Source organism: Ornithorhynchus anatinus, chromosome 4, assembly GCF_004115215.2.
Source record: "Ornithorhynchus anatinus isolate Pmale09 chromosome 4, mOrnAna1.pri.v4, whole genome shotgun sequence".
NCBI lineage: Eukaryota > Metazoa > Chordata > Mammalia > Monotremata > Ornithorhynchidae > Ornithorhynchus > Ornithorhynchus anatinus.
In genome coordinates, this window is record NC_041731.1 from 127341431 (window position 1) to 127360366 (window position 18936).

Genomic DNA, 18936 nt, shown 5'->3' on the forward strand with positions numbered 1-18936 from the left:
TGAGGCTCACAGTCTAAGTAGGAGGGAGAACAGGTACTGAATCCCCGTTTTGCAGAAGAGGGAACTGAAGCACAAAGAAGTGAAATGACTAGACCAAGATCACACAGCAGGTAAGTAGCGGAGCACAGGTCCTACTGACTCCCAGGCCTGTGATCCTTCCACTAGGCCACACTATGTCTCTCTTACCCTCTACCTAATACCTTCTCTCCTTGTTAACTACCATATCCCCTATCTATAATTAATTTTGTTGTCTGTCTCCCTCTGTGGAATGTGAGCACCCTGTGAGCTGGGATTGTTTCTACCAACTGTATTGTACTTTTCCAACAGCTCTGCACGTGGTAAGTGCTCAGTAAATACTACTGATTGATTACTTGATTGATGGCAGAGAAATTCCCTGCCTCAAATCAAACCCACAAGGTTGAAAGCCAAACCACGGAACTGTCTCCCAAAGTACACAAGGGCAATTTATATTGGCAGCTTATACTGTAGATATAGATTTACAAAAAAAAAAATTCAATTTACACTATACATGTATAAAATTTACTCCTGCTTTAGCTATTCCCCGATCACGTTAACGTTCTTCCCGCAATACACTGATTTGCCAACCAGATTTCCCTCCAGTGATTTACCACTCGTAACCAAAGTGGACTTTTTCGAATTCAGGAAATTCTTCTTCTTTTTCTTTGGGCAAGCGTGCATAGGGCGGGTGGTATCTTCTTGATTAGTGAATATGAATATTTTCTCCCCTTTTCCCAGTGCGTCTTCTGTTTCGACAGCAGCATAGTTCATTGAATCTTGCTCACTCACAGCTTCCGTGGAAAGTTTAGGTGGGCTGTTTCTTCGGGAGGGTGACGGTCTCATCCTGGTTGGAAGTGGTTTCTTCAAAATACTGGTAAGAAAAGAGTAAATTGGATCAGAAGAATACTTGGGTGACATATACTGAGCTTTAAACGATACATGAATGCAAATATCATCACAGAATATTTTTTAAAAGCCTCAAGAAATTATCATTTAGGCTTGAAAGTTAAAAAGAATTCACGTGAGTGATTTATATAGCACAAGTCCATTTTGTCATTAGCTGTATGAGTCTGTTAGTAAGGTTTATATATCTTCTGGAAAATCAACATGAAAAAGAGAAGTTCTGAATCTCTTTGTGCACGGAAGAAGCCAGGGTTTAGGTTTGGGGACTACTGTATTCATATGCATTCATTGCATGCTTCGTTCCCAGTTTTTGAGGAAGAAATAATTTCATTTGTAAGTAAAAATGATGATAATAATAATGATAATAATAATAATAATAATGTTGGTATTTGTTAAGCGCTTACTATGTGCAGATCACCATTCTAAGTGCTGGGGTAGTTACAGGATAATCAGGTTGTCCCACGTGAGGCACGCAGTCTCAGTACCCATTTTACAGATGAGGTAACTGAGGGACAGAGAAGTGAAGTGACTTGCCCACAGTCACACAGCTGACAAGTGGCAGAGCTGGGATTCGAACCCATGACCTCCGACTCCCAAGCCCGTGCTCTTTCCACTGAGCCACGCTTGTGCCTGTTACTTCATCTGTAAAATGGGGATAGATGGTGAGCCTCATGTGGAATAATAGTTGTGGTATTTGTTGAGCCCTTACTATGTGCCAAGCACAGTACTAATTTCTGGGGTGGAAACAAGCAAATCGGGTTGGACACAGGCCCTGTTCCACATGGGGCTCACAGTCTCACTCCCCAATTTATAGGTGAGGTTACTGATGCCCAGAGAAGTAAAGTGAATTGTTCAAGGTCACACAACAGACAAGTGGCAGAGCCAGGATTACAACTCACGACCTTTTGACTCCCAGACCCATGCTCTATCCACTACGCCCCACTGCTTCTCTCTTCACCATCATGCCCAGCCTGATAAGCTTGTATCTTCCCCAGCAATAAGTAAAGTGTCTGGCACATAGTAAGCACATAACAGGGGAAGCAGCGTGGCTCGGTGGAAAGAGCCTGGGCTTCGGAGTCAGAGGTCATGGGTTCGATTCCCAGCTCTGCAACTTTTCAGCTGTGTGACTGTGGGCGAGTCACTTCACTTCTCTGTACCTCAGTTACCTCATCTGTAAAATGGGGTTTAACTGTGAGCCTCACGTGGGGCAACCTGATTACCCTGTATCTACCCCAGCGCTTAGAACAGTGCTCTGCACATAGTAAGCGCTTAACGGATACCAACATTATCATAACAAACACCATAAAAAAAGCAGTTACCTTGTCCCAAGCACTGTACTAAGCCCCAGGGTAGATACAAGCTAATCAGTTCCCCCATGGGGCTCACAGTCAAAGCAAGAGAAGAACAGGGATTGAATCCCCATTTTTGCAGATGAGGGAACTGAGGCTCAGAGAAGTGAAGTGACTTGCCCAGGGTCACACAGCAGACAAGTGGTGAAATCAGGATTAGAACCCAGGTTCTCTGACTTCCTGGCTCAAATTCTCACAGAGATAGTGATGCACAGTAGGGGCCCCAAATCCCTGAAGCTGCAGATTCAGGTCTGTGGTGATGTGCAAACCAGGAATAGGGAGAAGGAACCAGATACAGGCTGGTGGACAAAAGTGAATGCTGGTTTTAGGAAGAGGAGATTGGAGTTGGTGATGTTACCGAAATTCATTGAAAGCCTATTATTAATAACAATAGTAATAATAATAATGATGTGTATTGAGCACTTACTTGATGTGGACACTACTAAGTGATGTGTGGACTAATTTCCCCTGTGTAATAGGCCATCCTTGGCCAACTGACCCTTCCTGTAATTTATGTACATATCTTTCATTTATTTATATAAATGTCTGTCTCCCCCTTTAGACTGTAGGCTCGTTTCGGGCAGGGGATGTGTCCGTTCATTGTTATATTGTATTCGCCCAAGCTCCCAAGTACAGTGCTCTGCACACATTTAGTGCTCAATAAATACAGCTGAATGAAAGAATTGTTTTGGGGTTGCAAAAATTAGGCAAAGAAATGGGGCAACTTTGGGAGTAAATGTAGTACATTAAAAATAATTATTGCTGAACTTAAATTGTGTTTAACTGCTAACAAATCCTCCCAAGCTGTTCAGTACTGAGGTCCTTTAAGGTCCTAACCCCACAGCCGTCGTCGATGAAGTACCGAGAATGAACTTTGCTCTGCTCTTACACAGTCCCATAAGAGGTGAATCATAAAGTTATAAAACATATCCACTGAGGTCACGCTCCTATCATTGATGCAGATAGCTGGGGTTACATAGAAAATGCATTTAAAAAAAACCAACAGAATTTCAAATGGCAGTATTCCCTGGAATTAAATTTGCATCATTACCATGAGCATTTTTTAGAGCAAGAAATGACGGGGAGAGCCAAAGGTGAGGAATCTGTTAAGAATGGGCAAGCACTGGAGGGTTTTGAGGAGTGGGAAGACATGGGTTGAACGTTCTTTTACGAAGAAAGGTCCGGGCAGCAGAATAAAGTATGGACTGGAACGGGAAGGGTCAGGAGGCCGGGAGGTCAGCGAGGAGGCAGATGCAGCATTCAAGGTGCGATATGATACGTGCTCGCATCAGCTTGGAGGCAGTTTGGTTGGAGGAGAAAGGGCAGATTCTAGAGACGTTGGGAAGGAAGAACTGTAAGCTTATTTTAAGCAGGGATCGTGTCTGTTATATTGTACTCTCCAGAGCTCTTAGAACAGTCCTCTGCACACAGAAAGAGCTCAGGGAATACAATCAATCGATCGATTGATTGATCCCTGGTCCCAGGTCCATGTTTTTTCCATAGTGATGATGACAGGAGAAAAGGCTCCTTAGTTTCTATAGGCACGGCTCACCTCGGAGGTCTGACGTCGTGCCAGCTTCCTGATGGATCGGGATCAAGCCTTCCATTCAACCCTTGGGCCTCAGAGAAGTCCCTGCCTGGAATTCCACCCAGCCTGATCCCGGGAGACAGGAGAAGCCTACACTGGCAACAGTCTTGGCCAACAGCTGCAGCTACTACCTGGACTAATCATCATCGTCATCATCATCATCATAATAGTAAGAGTAATAATAGTGCATTTGTTAAGCACTTACTAAATTTTAGGCACTGTTCTAAGCACTGGGAAGATAAAAGCAAACTCATTCATTCAATAGTATTTATTGAGCGCTTGCTATGTGCAGAGCACTGTACTAAGTGCTTGGAATGCAAATCTGGTTGGACACAGTCCCTGTCCCACATGGGGCTCACAGTCTTAATCCCCATTTGACAGATGAGGTAACTGAGGCCCAGAGAAGTGAAGCGACTTGCCCACGGTCACACAGCAGATAAGAGGAGGAGCTGGAATTAGAACCCAGGTCCTTCTGACTCTCAGACCCATGCGCTATCCACTAGGCAATGCACCAGACTGCCAGAAGCTGGCCTAGAACAGCATTTTACTGATAAGGAAACACCTCAACCCAACACTTCCATAGGCTCCGACTGAATCATGACTGTTATCTCTTTTTTTAAAAAAAATATTTGTTTAGCACTTACTCTTCATTCATTCATTTGCATTTATTGAGTGCTCACTGTGTGAAAAGCACTGAACTAGGTGCTTCCCAAGCACTGTACTTAGCACTAGAGTGGATTCATGCTAAATCAGGTCAGGCACAGTCCGTGTCCCACAGGGGGCTCACAGTCTCAATCCCCATTTTACAGATGAGCGAACTGAGGCACAGAGAAGTTAAGTGACTTGCCCAAGGTCACACAGCAGACAAGTGGCAGAATCAAGATTAGAACCCAGGTCCTCTGACTCCCAGGTCTGGGCTCTAACCACTAAGCCATGCTGCTTGTGGATAGAGCTCCAACACTGTTATATTGTACTGTTATATTGTACTGGGGAAGCAGCGTGGCTCAGTGGAAAGAGCCTGGGCTTCGGAGTCAGAAGTCACGGGTTTGACTCCCAGCTCTGCCACTTGTCAGCTGTGTGACTGTGGGCAAGTCACTTAACTTCTCTGTGCCTCAGTTCCCTCATCTGTAAAATGGGGATTAACTGTGAGCCGCACGTGGGACAACCTGATGACCCTGTATCTCCCCCAGCACTTAGAACAGTGCTCTGCACATCGTAAGCGCTTGCTCTGCACATCGTAAGCGCTTAACAAATACCAACATTATTATTATTACTGTTCCAAGCGCTTCAGAAAGTTCTCTGCATATAGTAAGTGTTCAATAAATGCAACTGATTGACTGATCGATTGAATGACAAAAGAGTCCTACTATGAAAGACTCTTAGCTAAAGAATCAGAATTTGTCTGTGGGGTGTAAAGAACAATATGGATCTGGTATTTTTTTCCCCTGATGTTAGTTTTCTTCACGAAGCCTCGGCTACATCCATTTCTGACTTCTAGCAGCAGAAAGATAAATAGCAGCTACAAAACAAACCACAAACGAAAAGCTCCGTCATGTCTCTTTTGTGCCCAGAGTTTCCTAATACCTGTGGTCATCTCCGCTTTGGAGGTCTAAGTTCACATCGCCGAACAGGCACATTTCTGTTTGCCAGTGAAATGATTTCGGGACCACAAAAATGCTCCCGAAGACAGACATTCCGATAAAAGCACCAATCAATGATATGGATCATCTTATTTTTTCAATAAAAGAGTGAGTTTGAAATCGGAGAAGATTAAATTCGGAGAAATATCTCTTGGCAGAATCTCACTGCAAGTTTTCCAAAGTAATTAAAAATCATCTTTCTTCTGCCTTCTTGCTATTTGTATTACCATAGATGGGTTGGCTACATTTAATAAAAGGTAGAAAAAGAAGATAAATCTTTGGAACTGACTCTGCAGTTCAGACAAGGGAGGAAGACTTAACCCAGGCTCAGCAGAGGATGTAGATGGGTCTAGAAGGAGATCCAACAATCAATCGATCAATCAATCAGAGGTATCTATTGAATGTTTACTGTGTGGGCTTGGGAGAGTATGACATGAGAGTTGGTAGATGGGCTCCCTGCCCAGAAGGAACTTACTGTTTACTGTCTCCTACCTACTGTCTTACTGTTTATTCTGATCTCCGAACCTCCCGTCTCTCCACGCTTCAGTCTATACTGCACTCTGCTGCCCTGATTATCCTTCTACAGAAACCTTCTGGGCGTGTCACCCCACTCCTCAAAAACCTCCAGTGTTTGCCTATCAACCTTTGCATGAAGCAAAAACTCCTCACTACTGGTTTCAAAGTTGTCCATCCCCTTGCCCCCTCCTACCTCACCTCCCTTCTCTCCTCCTCCACCCCAGCCCACACACTCCGATGCTCTGGTGCTGCTAACCTCCTCACTGGCCCTTGTTCTCGCCTGTCCCGCCACCGATCTCTGATCCACGTCCTACCTCTGGCCTGGAACGCCCTCCCTCCTCACATCCGCCAAACTAGCTCTCTTCCCCCCTTCAAAGCCCTATTGAAAGCTCACCTCCTCCAGGAGGCCTTCCCACACTGAGCCCCCCTTTTCCTGTGCTGTTCCTCCTCCCCTCCCCATCACTCCTACTCCCTCCCTCTGCTCTACCTTCCTCCCTGCCCCACAGCATTTATGTATATATGCCATATTTATTTTATTAATAATGCGTACACATCTATAATTCTATTTATCTATTTTGATGCTAGTGATGCCTGTCTACTTGTTTTGTTTTGTTGTCTGTCTCCCCCTTCTAGACTATGAGCCCGTTGTTGGGTAGGGATTGTCTCTATCTTTTGCCGAATTCTACTTTCCAAGCACTTGGTACTTGGTACAGTGCTCTGCACACAGTAAGAGCTCAGTAATTACAATTGAAAGAATGATCGAAAGAATGAATGTCCATGAGCAGCCTGGCCTAGTGGAACGAGCCCTGGACTGAGAGATGGAAGTCACGGGTTCAAATTCTGTCACTGCCACTTGCCTGCTGTATGACCTTGGGTAAATCAATCAATCAATCAATGGTACTCATTAAGACCTTACTATGTGGAGAGCACCGTACTAAGCACTTGGGAGAGTACAACATAACAGAGTTGGCGGACACGTCCCCTGTCCACAAAAAACCTTAACTTGCCTGTGCCTCAGTTTCCTCTTCTGTAAAATGGGGTTTCAATACCTGTTCTCTAGCCCCCTTAGACTCTGAATCCCCTGGGGAACAGGGACTGTGCATGACGCGATTGTATTTTTTCTACCCCAGACCTTGGCACATAATAGTAGGTGCTTAGCAAATATCCTAATTATTATTATTATCCTCAGGAAAGTGAACATGATTCCTGCCTGTTTTTCTTTCTGAACTCTACAGCCATTGTGGTCCTGGTCCTGCCTCTCCCTCCAGACTGTAAGTGTGATGTGGGCAGGGAATATGTTTTCTGTTGTAATGTACTTTTCAAAGCGCTTAGTACAGTGCTCTGCACACAGTGAGTGCTCAATAAATACGGTTGACTGACTGACTTATGAATTTTAGGTATTTAAAGCAGTGCTCTCCAAGCCTTTCCCCACTCAGTGGATGGTATATATTGAGCACTTCTTGTGTGCAGAGCAGAAGCTGGTGATCTAGTCGGGGAGATAGTCACTGAAGTTATTTAGAGACAAAACTGAGGGAAAGAGGACACTGAGTTGGGTGTAAGAGGATGTGTTCAAAAGGGCTAAAGGAAGTTACACAGTAAGAGTTTTAAAAATACTCCAATTATTGTTATTTAGACTAACAGTTCAGACTTAGTCCCCACATGGGGCTCACAGTATAAACTGGAGGGAGAAAAGGGAGTGAATCCCTGGGCTCTTTCCATTAAGGTACAATGCTCAGAACAGCATATAGTACATAGTAAACACTGAGCGAACACCAAAGTTATCCTGATGATTTCTCCAGACTTTAGTATATAGGTACGTATTTGTGTATGTACAGTCTTAAGTGATAGGTATGACGTGAATGAATCTTGCTGGCTTGCTTCCTTTTTTTAAAAAAAAGGATGTAATGAGTGCTTACTGTGTGCAAGATACTATACAAAGAACTTTTTTTCATAGCGGTCTTTGTTAAGCACTTACTATGTGCCAGGCACTGTACTGAGTGCTGGGGTAGATACAAGATAAAATCAGGTTGGACGCAGACCAGGTTCCAGCTGCGGCTCACAATATTAACCCCCATTTTAAAGATGAGGTAACTGAGGCAAGGAGAAGTGAAATGACTTGCCCGAGGTCACACCATAGACAAGTGGTGGAGAGATGGGACTAGAACTCAGGTCTGTCTATCCACTAGGCCATGCTGCTTCCCTGAGTACAATATAACGGAGTTAACAGATGTTCCCTGCCTATAATGAGTTTACAGTCATTAGGGGGAGGTAGATATGAATGAATAGATTATGGATAGGTACATAAGTACTGTGGAGCTGAGGTTGGGGTGAATAAAGGGTAATAATAATAATAATAATGGTATTTGTTTAGCACTTACTATGTGTGCTCTTCAAAGCACTGGAATAGATTCAGGGTAATCAGGTTGTCCCACGGGGGACTCACAGTTTTAATCCCCAGTTTACAGATTAGGTAACTGAGGCACAGAGAAGTCGAGTGGCTTGCCCAAGGTCACACAGAAGACAAGTGGCGGAGCCGGGAGTGGAACCCACATCCTCTGACTCCCAAGCCCGGGCTCTTTCCCCTAAGCCACACAAATTCAAGGGCAAGGGCAAAGCAGAAGGGAGAGAAAGTTGGAGAAATGAGAGGTTAGTTGGGGAAGGCCTCTTGGAGATGTGCTTTTAATAAAGTTTTGAAGATGAGGAGTGTGACTATCTGTCAGATGAAGTGGGAGGACGTTCCAGGCCATAGGCAGGCCATGGGCGAGGGGTCGGTGGTGAGATGGACGGGGTCGAGGTACATTGAGTAGGTTGGAATTAGAGGGGTGAAGTGTGCAGGCTGGGTTGGAGTAATAATAATGTTGGTATTTGTTAAGCACTTACTGTGTGGAGAGCACTGTTCTAAGCGCTGGGGTAGATACAGGGTAATCAGGTTGTCCCACGTGAGGCTCACAGTCTTAATCTCCATTTTACAGATGAGGTAACTGAGGCACAGAAAAGTGAAGTGACTTGCCCACAGTCACACAGCTGACAAGTGGCCGTGGCAGAGTAGGAGAGTAGGGAGGTGAGGTAGGAGGGGGCAAGAGGATTGAGTTTTTTAAAGCCGATGAAATGGAGTTTCTGTTTGATGTGGAGGCGGATGGGCAACCACTGGAGGATCTTGAGAAGCAGGGAAACATGGCCTGGACATTTTTGTAGAAAAATGTTCCAGGCAGTAGAGTGAAGTATGGACTGGAGTGGGGAAGAGGCAAAAGGCAGGGAGGTCAGCAAGGAAGCTGATGTAGTAATAATAATTATAATTATGGTATTTAATAATAATAATAATAGCAATGGAATTTGTAAAACACTTACTATGTGCCAGGAACTATACTAAGCGCTGGGGTGGATACAAGCAGATCAGGTTGGACACAGTCCCTGTCCTATGTGGGGCTCACAGACTCAATCCCCATTATACAGATGAGGTAACTGAGTGAAGTAAAGTGATTTGCCCAACGTCACACAACAGGCAAGTGGTGGAGCCGGGATTATTCATTCAATAGTATTTATTGAGCGCTTACTATGTGCAGAGCACTGTACTAAGCGCTTGGGATGAACAAGTCGGCAACAGATAGAGACAGTCCCTGCCGTTTGACGGGCTTACAGTCTAATCGGGGGAGACGGACAGACGAGAACAATGGCACTAAACAGCGTCAAGGGGAAGAACATCTCGTAAAAACGATGGCAACTAAATAGAATCAAGGCGATGTACAATTCATTAACAAAATAAATAGGGTAACGAAAAGATATACAGTTGAGCAGACGGGTACAGTGCTGTGGGGATGGGAAGGGAGAGGTGGAGGAGCAGAGGGAAAAGGGGAAAATGAGGCTTTAGCTGCGGAGAGGTAAAGGGGGGATGGCAGAGGGAGTAGAGGGGGAAGAGGAGCTCAGTCTGGGAAGGCCTCTTGGAGGAGGTGATTTTTAAGTAAGGTTTTGAAGAGGGAAAGAGAATCAGTTTGGCGGAGGTGAGGAGGGAGGGCGTTCCAGGACCGCGGGAGGACGTGATCCAGGGGTCGACGGCGGGATAGGCGAGACCGAGGGACGGCGAGGAGGTGGGCGGCAGAGGAGCGGAGCGTGCGGGGTGGGTGGTAGAAAGAGAGAAGGGAGGAGAGGTAGGAAGGGGCAAGGTGATGGAGAGCCTTGAAGCCTAGAGTGAGGAGTTTTTGTTAGAAGCCATGACCTTCTGACTCCCAGGCCCGGGCTGTATCCACTGCACCATGCTGCTTCTCTGCTCACTATGTGCCGAGCACTGTTCTAAGCACTGGGGTAGATACGAGGTAATCAGGTTGCCCCACGTGGGGCTCACAGTTTTTATTCCCATTTTACAGATGAGGGAACTGTGGCACAGGGAAGTTAAGCGGCTTGCCCAAGTTCACATAGCAGACAAGTGGCGGAGCCTGGATTAGAACCCATGTCCTTTGACTCCCAAGCCCGGGCTCTTTCCACTAAGCCACACTGCTTCCCACTAAGCCCTGCTGCTTCCCAATCAAATCGGAGTAGAATAAGTGCTTGGAGTAAAATGGTAACGTGGTCACTAATGTGTCAACCTGATTAGCTTGTATCTACACGAGTGGCTCAGTGGAAAGAGCCCGGGCTTGGAAGTAAAAGTTCATGGGTTCGAATCCCGGCTCTGCCACTTGGTAGCTGTGTGACTGTGTTCTCGTCTGTCCGTCTCCCCCGATTAGACTGTAAGCCCGTCAAACGGCAGGGACTGTCTCTATCTGTTGCCGACTTGTTCATCCCAAGCGCTTAGTACAGTGCTCTGCACATAGTAAGCGCTCAATAAATACTATTGAATGAATGAATGAGTCACTTAACTTCTCTGTGCCTCGGTTCCCTCATTTGTAAAATGGGGATTAACTGTGAGCCTCACGTGGGACAACCTGATTACTCTGTATCTACCCCAGCGCTTAGAGCAGTGCTCTGCATATAGTAAGCGCTTAACAAATACCAACATTATTATTGTTATTATTTAGTGAAGAGCCCGCACATAGTAAGTGCTTAACAAATGCCATAAAAAAAAAATTAGACATGAACACTGTACCTTGAGGGATATAATCTCTACTTTTTTGAAGTGCCCATTCTCCCCAGACATAAAAATCCCACAATCAATCAATCATATTTATTGAGCACTTACTATGTGCAGAGCATGAAACTAAGTGCTCAGGAAAGGACAATATAACAGAGCTGATATAGGCATTCCCTACCCACAACACTGTGCACCCCTTGGGAGACAGGAACCCATGTCTCCACAGACATTAAAGTCCTTAGAAACAGAGATCATTATCAGCTTTAATGATACGGTGCTGGCACAACACTATTCGGATAAAGCGGTTTTCAAAATTAAATCAGTGAAGGAATAAATCATCTGAGGGCTACCGCTTGAGGTAAGAACTTCAACCTCAAGAGAGGTGGGCGTAGAAAAAGCCCACAAAGATTCCCACCTCTCAGCTGAGATCTTCGATTGACTTCAATTCAAGTCAAGCCAAGGGAAAGAGAATCTTCCCCAGAAATTATCCGTCCTCTCTGGTCGTCAAGGTCCCGCCTTGACGGAGGCAGCCATGGTCACGTTCAAGCCGATAATCTAATTCCGAGGCGGCCGTGACCAGAGAGGTCAAGTAGGTGACTGGAAATTTCAGGCCTCCGGGAGGGTAACTGGTACCCTCTTAAGAGGGATGGTAGCCGGAATCCTAATCTTAATAATGTAATAATGATAATTACGGTATTTGTTAAGTGCTTACTATGTGCCGGGCACTGTTCTAAACCCTGGGGTAGATACAAGGTAGTCAGGTTGCCTCACGTGGGGCTCACAGTCTTAATCCCCATTTTACAGATGAGGTCCCTGAGACCCAGAGAAGTTAAGTGACTTGCCCAAGGTCACACAGCAGACAAGAGGCGCAGTTGGTATTAGAACCCATGACCTTCTGAGTCCAGGCCTGGGCTCTATCCACTACGCCATTAATGACAAAAAGAAGAATCCCTGGGTGGTTCAGACCATGGACCAGCTTTAAATTTAACTGCATTTATCTGCCTTTAGGTTTTGGATCCCCAGAACGATGGCATCGGTCCTTCAAAAAAGGAGTATAGCCAGCTACTTCTAACGAGTGCCCAACGGGGTATAATGCGTTTCCTGATTTAGCAAGTCTTGCAAATAGAATTTTTTGAACGTGTGAGTCTACAACTTTCCTCTGAGGCGTGGTTTTGCAAGAAAGTAGTCCTGCCCTCACCCTAGTCCTCTGTTTAAGTTTTGTGCATTTGACCTTGTCTTCACGGTTAGTGTTTTGTTTCACTTTTTTAAAAAATGGTATTTAAGTGCTTATTATGTACCAGGCACTGCACTAAATGCTGGGTTAGACACAAGCTATTCAGATCCCTTGGGCTCATAGACTTAATCCCCATTTTGCAGGTGCGGGGGCTCGGGCACTGAGAGATAATGTGACCTGCCCAAGGTCACACAGCAGAAAAGGGGCAGAGCTGGTATTAAAACTCAGATCCTCTGACTCCCAGACCCGTGTTCTTTCCACTAGGCCATCCTGCTCCTCTTTTTCTGTGTCCGTTGCCAGTCCCCTCTCCCCCATTATCAATGAATCATGCATGCCGTCATTGGGCAGGGATTGTCTCTATCTGTTGTCGAATTGTACATTCCAAGCGCTTAGTACAGTGCTGTGCACATAGTAAGCGCTCAACAAATATTATTGAATGAATGAATGTATTTACTGAGTGCCTTCTGTTGTTGACTGAGCCCCCCTTTTCCTCTGCTCCTCCTCCCCCAACATCGCCCAGACTCCCTCCCACTGCTCTACCCCCTTCCCCGCCCCACAGCACTTTTGTATATAGTATATATGTATTATTCTATTTATTTTATTAATCATATTCATTCATTCATTCAATAGTATTTATTGAGCGCTTACTATGTGCAGAGCACTGTACTAAGCGCTGGGAGTGTACAAATCGGCAACAGATAGAGACAGTCCCTGCCCAGTGACGGGCTTACAGTCTAATCGGGGGAGATGGACAGACAAAAACAATAGCAATAAATAGAATCAAGGGGATGTACATCTCATTAAAACAATAGCAATAAATGGAATCAAGGTGATGTACATCTCATTAACAAAATAAATAGGGTAATAAAATAAATAGGGTAATAAAATAAATAGGGTAATAATAATAATGATATGTGTATATCTATAATTTTATTTATATTGATGCTATTGATGCCTCTCTACTTATTTTGTTTTGTTTTCTTCTCTCTCTCCACATTCTAGACTGTGAGCCTGTTTTGGGGTAGGGATTGTCTCTGTTGCCGAATTGTACTTTCCAAGTGCTTAGTACAGTGCTCTGCACACAGTAAGCACTCAATAAATACAATTAAATGAATGAATGAATGTTGAACACTGTACTAAGCCTTGGGAGAGTGCAATACAACGGAGTTGGTAGAGACAGTGAGTAGCAGCGTGTAGCGGAGCAGTAGCAGGAGAAGCAGCGAAGTAGTGTGGCCTAGTGGATAGAGCCCGGGCCTGGGACTCAGAAGGTCATAGGTTCTAATTCTGGCTCCGCCACGTCTGCTGTGTGGCCTTGGGCAAGCCACTTCACTTCTCCGGGTCCGAGGGACCTCATCTGGAAAATGGCGACTACGACTCTCCTTATGAGACAGGGACTGTGTCCAACCCAGGCTGCTTGTATAATAATTTGCCTGTCTCCACCCCAGCGCTGAGAACAGTGCCTGGCACATAGTGAGTGCTTAACAAATACTACAATCATTAATTATTATTATTATTATTATTATAAGGGAGGAGTGCGACTGCTCTCCACAGGGGTTACCGTATGTGCACAGCTCAGCTCTGGAGAGCTTGCTCGGATAAAACGAGGAGAAAATTCACAATCAGAATGTCCCAAGTCCACTCCCAGAGCTGCAGCTTTCCTTTGGATTTCCGGGTTTAGCTTCCTTTCTGAAGAAAGCTGTCCCATTTAAAGGCAAAGGGTGAGACATATCGACTCCAGCAAATCCCAGCCCCCATCAATGACTTAAATCCGACATGCGGGTACACACAGAACCACGATAGAGATGAAAGTCGGGCATTACCTTTCCTTCTTCCGACAGGCATCCAGGGCCATGTCTAAACCTCTGTTTATCAGATCCTGTCTTAGTTTGCTCTCTAAAGCCTGCCACGAACCCTGATGTTTCCTGGAGACAAAAAGATATAACTCACATTAGCAACTTCGGTCTCATCTCCAATTGTATTTTCTTCTATTTATTTGAGAACAAAAATATCGCTGCTATTTCCCCCTTAAGTTCTTCTTCCATCCCAAATCACAGATTCTTAGTCCCTAGGTGGCCAAAGGAAATGGAAACGATCGGAGGACCAGAATAAGAATAACCTTTTTTTTTCATATTTGACTGATTTTTTAGACTTCCACTGTTTTCAGTTCGTAAATCACAATTACATTGTCTCGTTAGGAGGCTACACATAATGGTGCTTCATGGGCTGCAAACTCCACTCAACTGTATTGCCACTGAAATGAAAAGTAAAGAGTCATCGCTTTTATTTAGGCCTTTATTCTTGGCAGGATAAAAAAAATTCAGAGGATAATTTTATGCACTGAGAGCAAACAGAAGTCTCTATTGGGCAAAAAAACTCAAGCGTTGCAACAAGAGCACATATTTACTGATAGAGATTTTTCATTCCAGTTTCTCCATTTGTCTGCTATGTGACTTTGGGCAAGTCTCTTTCATTCTGTGCCTCAGTTACCTCATCTGTAAAATGGGGATTGAGATTGGGCGCCCCATGTGGAACAGGAATTGTGTCCAACCTGATTTGCTTGTAATAATGGTGGTATTTGTTAAGCGCTTACTATGTGTAGAGCACTGTTCTAAGCGCTGGGGTAGATACAGGGTAATCAGGTTGTCCCACATGAGGCTCACAGTTAATCCCCATTTTACAGATGAGGTAACTGAGGCACAGAGAAGTTAAGTGACTTGCCCACAGTCACACAGCTGACAAGTGGCAGAGCGGGGATTCGAACCCATGATCTCTGACTCCCAAGCCCAGGCTCTTTCCACTGAGCCACGCTGCTTCTCTATCCACCCCAGTGCTTTGAATAGGTGCCTGGGGCATAGTAAGTGCTGAACAAATACCATTACTATTATTATCATTATAAATTCAGAGAATAAAAATGATTCCTTTTGAATTTGAAAAGCCTCCTATGTCCCTGTGCAGTCTATGCCATGGGGTGTTGGGAATTGATGAAGGAAGCCTTGCTATAAGTTCTGCACATAATAAGCGCTCAATAAATACTATTAAATGAATGAATGAAAAATAGAGAAGAACCCTGTCCTAGTGGAAAGAACACGGGCCCGGGAATCAGAGGACTTGGGTTCTAATTCCAGCTCTGTCATGTGACTGCTGTTTGACCGTGGGCGAACCACCAACTTCTCTGTGCCTCTGTTATTTCATTGATAAAATGGAGATTAAGACTGTGAGCCCTATTGAGACAGGGACTGTCTAACCTAATTAGCTTGTACCTACCCAGCGTGGCTCAGTGGAAAGAGCCTGGGCTTCGGAGTCAGAGGTCATGGGTTTGACTCCCGCCTCTGCCACTTGTCAGCTGTGTGACTGTGGGCAAGTCACTTAACTTCTCTGTGCCTCAGTTCCCTCGTCTGTAAAATGGGGATTAACTGTGAGCCTCACGTGGGACAACCTGATTACCCTGTATCTACCCCAGCGCTTAGAACAGTGCTCTGCACATAGCAAGAGCTTAAAAAATACCAACATTATCATTATTATTACCCCAGTACTTAGTACAGTGTCAGGTAAATAGTAAGCGCTTAACAAATACCACTAAAAAAAACTAGGAAGTGCTGTGGTCTGGTGAGTTTGGTGGGGAGTGCAGAAGGGAGGGCACTCCGGGCCAGAGAAACAGTGACTGAGCAGACAAACACAGAATGCTAATATGGAAAAGTGCGGAAATCGTAAAGTTTCATAAAATTGGACACTTCCTGAAAGATCAGAGCAATGGGAGTGCTCCCAATTCTGCGAGAATTACTCTATCGTACTCTTTGACGTGCTTGGTACAGTGTTCTGCACACGGCAAGTGCTCCATAAATACTATTGACTGATTGATATCAAGATTCATGTATGGTTCATTTTTCAGTTTATGATAGATGAACATTATCTGATGAGTCCTCCGGTGTAGTATTTTGGTTTCTCCCCCCGCCCCCAGCTTTAACGTCTCAGAGGAATCTATTTGTGTCAGAAAGCTTTTCAAGTGATTTCAAGTGTGAGCCCTAGGGCAGAGGGTCAGGGCCTTTTGGTGTGTTTTCCTAAGCGCTTAGTATAGTCATCTGCACACGGCAGGTATTTAATAGGTAGCATTACAAGACTGGAATTCAGGAGCTGGCCTGGAGGAAAGAGCAGCGGCCTGATAGAGGACCTGGGTTCTATTGCCAAATCTGCCAGTCGCTTGTTGGGTGACTTAAGTCATTTTACTTCTCTGGACCTCAGTTTCCTCATCTGTAAAATGGGGATTAAGACTGTGAGCCCCATTTAGAACATGGACTGTGTACTACCTGATTAGTTTGTATCTACCCCAGTGCTTATTATAGTGCCGGTACAGAGTAAGCAATTAACAAGTGCCATTGAAAAAGCTCAAAGGACACACACACAAAAAAACCTACTATGCCTTCATCGATTGTGAATCCCATGTGGGACAGGGACTGTGTCTGATCTAATAATAATAATGTTGGTATTTGTTAAGCGCTTACTATGTGCAGAGCACTGTTCTAAGCACTGGGTTAGATACAGGGTAATTAGGTTGTCCCAAGTGGGACGCCCAGTCTTAATCCCCATTTTACAGATGAGGTAACTGAGGCCCAGAGAAGTGAAGTGACTTGCCCACAGTCACACAGCTGACAAGTGGCAGAGCCGGGATTTGAACCCGTGATCTCTGACTCCTAAGCCCATGCTCTTTCCACTGATCCACGGATCTGACTGTATTGTATCTTCCCCAGCACTTAGCACAGTGCTTACCCTCTGATATAATGTTTAATCAATATCGTAACTGTGAAGCAGGGTAGCCTACTGGAAAGAGCTCAAAACTGAGAGGCAAAAAGATTCTCAAGGCAAAAAGGCAAAAAGGATTCTAATTCCGGCTCCACCCCTTGTCTGCTGTGTGATCTTGGGCAAGTCACTGAACGTCAGTGCCTGAGTTTCCTCAACTGGAAAATGGGGATTCAAAACCTGTTCGCCCTCCTACTTTTAATCTGTGAACTCCCATTGGGGCACTTGATCATTTTGAATACCCCACCACTTGCTACAGTGCTTAGCACCTAGTAAGCGTTTAATCAATACCACGATCATTATTATTACTGAATGATTGATTGGGTGGCCTAGTGCATACGGCATGGACCTAGTAGGCAGAAGGACTAGGGGAAGCAGCGTGGCTCAGTGGAAAGAGCACGGGCTTGGGAGTCAGAGGTCATGGGTTTGAATCCCTGCTCTGCCACTTGTCAGCTGTGTGACCGTGGGCAATTCACTACACTTCTCTGTGCCTCAGTTCCCTCATCTTTCAAATGGGGATTAAGACTGTGAGCCTCACGTGGAACAACCTGATTACCCTGTATCTACCCCAGCGCTTAGTACAGTGCTCTGCGCATAGTAAGCGCTTAACAAATACCAACATTTTTTTTTTCTTTTCTCATGCCAGTTCTGCGACTTGTCTACTGTATGATCTCGGTCTGGTCGCTTCACTTCTCTATGCCTCGGTTACCTCATCTGAAAAATGGGGATTAAGACCGTGAACCCCATGTAGGATGGGGACTATGTCCAAATTATCTAGTATCTACCCCAGTGCTTAGTACAGTGCCTGGCACATAGTAAGCGCTTAACAAATACCATAAAAAAGATGGTGGATATTAACAACCACACAGGTGGGAGAGGAATCTCCTAATTAGCTTCTTACTGGCTGAAAACCGACTCAATTACAATGACACATGAGATGTTCCACCCCACTGTAGATGGATTCAAAACTCTTATTTTTTTTCCAGAGAGAGACCTGACCCTCAGGTGGTAATTGAAGCACATAACGTGGCCAGTCATTGTTATTATCAGTAGCCCCCGACTGAGATCGAGATCCTCTCAGTTACCTTCGGCAGGTGATTTCAATAAAAAGGGCCGTTCGTACCGTTTTCTACAGCTGTCGGTTTGCTCCCCGTTGCTGTCGCTCTCGCCAGCGTCCTCTGAATATTTCTCCCTGATGGATTCCAGAACAGGAAGGAGTTCATTCTGTGAACTGGCAGGAAGCAGGAAGTTCAGGAGTCTGGGCAGCAGTCCCTCGGGGACCACTGTCAGTTTGGATAAATAAGCCGCCAACCGGAGGTCCTAGAGGGTTTAATGGAAAGCGTTAATGAGTTATTATTATTATTATGGCATTTGCTAAGTGTTTACTATATGCCAAGCACTGTTCTAAGTTCTGGAGAAGATATGAGTCAATAGGGCTGGACACAATTCCTGTCCCACATGGGGCTCCCAGTCTTAATCTCCTTTTTAAAGATGAGGGAAGTTCTGGAGTAGATATGAGTCAATAGGGCTGGACACAATTCCTGTCCCCCATGGGGCTCCCAGTCTTAATCTCCTTTTTAAAGATGAGGGAACTGAGACCCAGAGAAGTGACACGTCCGAGGTCACGCAGCAGATGTGTGGCAGAGAGGGGATTAGACCCCAGGTCCTCCTGACTCCCAGGCCCGGGCTCTATCCACTAAGAAACAGTGCTTCACACGCTCATGGTCTGTCACCTTTAAAATGAGCCAATTGTAAGTTAGAACTTTTTTCATCTCTGAGAAATCACTGTAAGTTTCTTAAGTTTAGAAATGATCATTTTGGTTTGTAAAGTT

The 18936-nt window shown here is 45.0% G+C and overlaps 1 protein-coding gene across 1 annotated transcript in view; it reads right to left on the reverse strand.

The window, feature by feature from the left end:
* Positions 1–517: 517 nt before the first annotated feature.
* The window catches only part of EVC2 (EvC ciliary complex subunit 2), a 174393-nt gene continuing 155974 nt past the window's right edge, over positions 518–18936 (reverse strand). Inside the window, exons 20-22 of the mRNA XM_029063978.2 lie at positions 18228–18424; positions 14131–14232; positions 518–889 (exon numbers count right to left, since the gene is read on the reverse strand). Of these exons, the coding sequence (XP_028919811.1) occupies positions 556–889; positions 14131–14232; positions 18228–18424 (633 nt within the window). The 3' untranslated portion in view covers positions 518–555. The remainder of the gene's footprint in view (positions 890–14130; positions 14233–18227; positions 18425–18936) is intronic.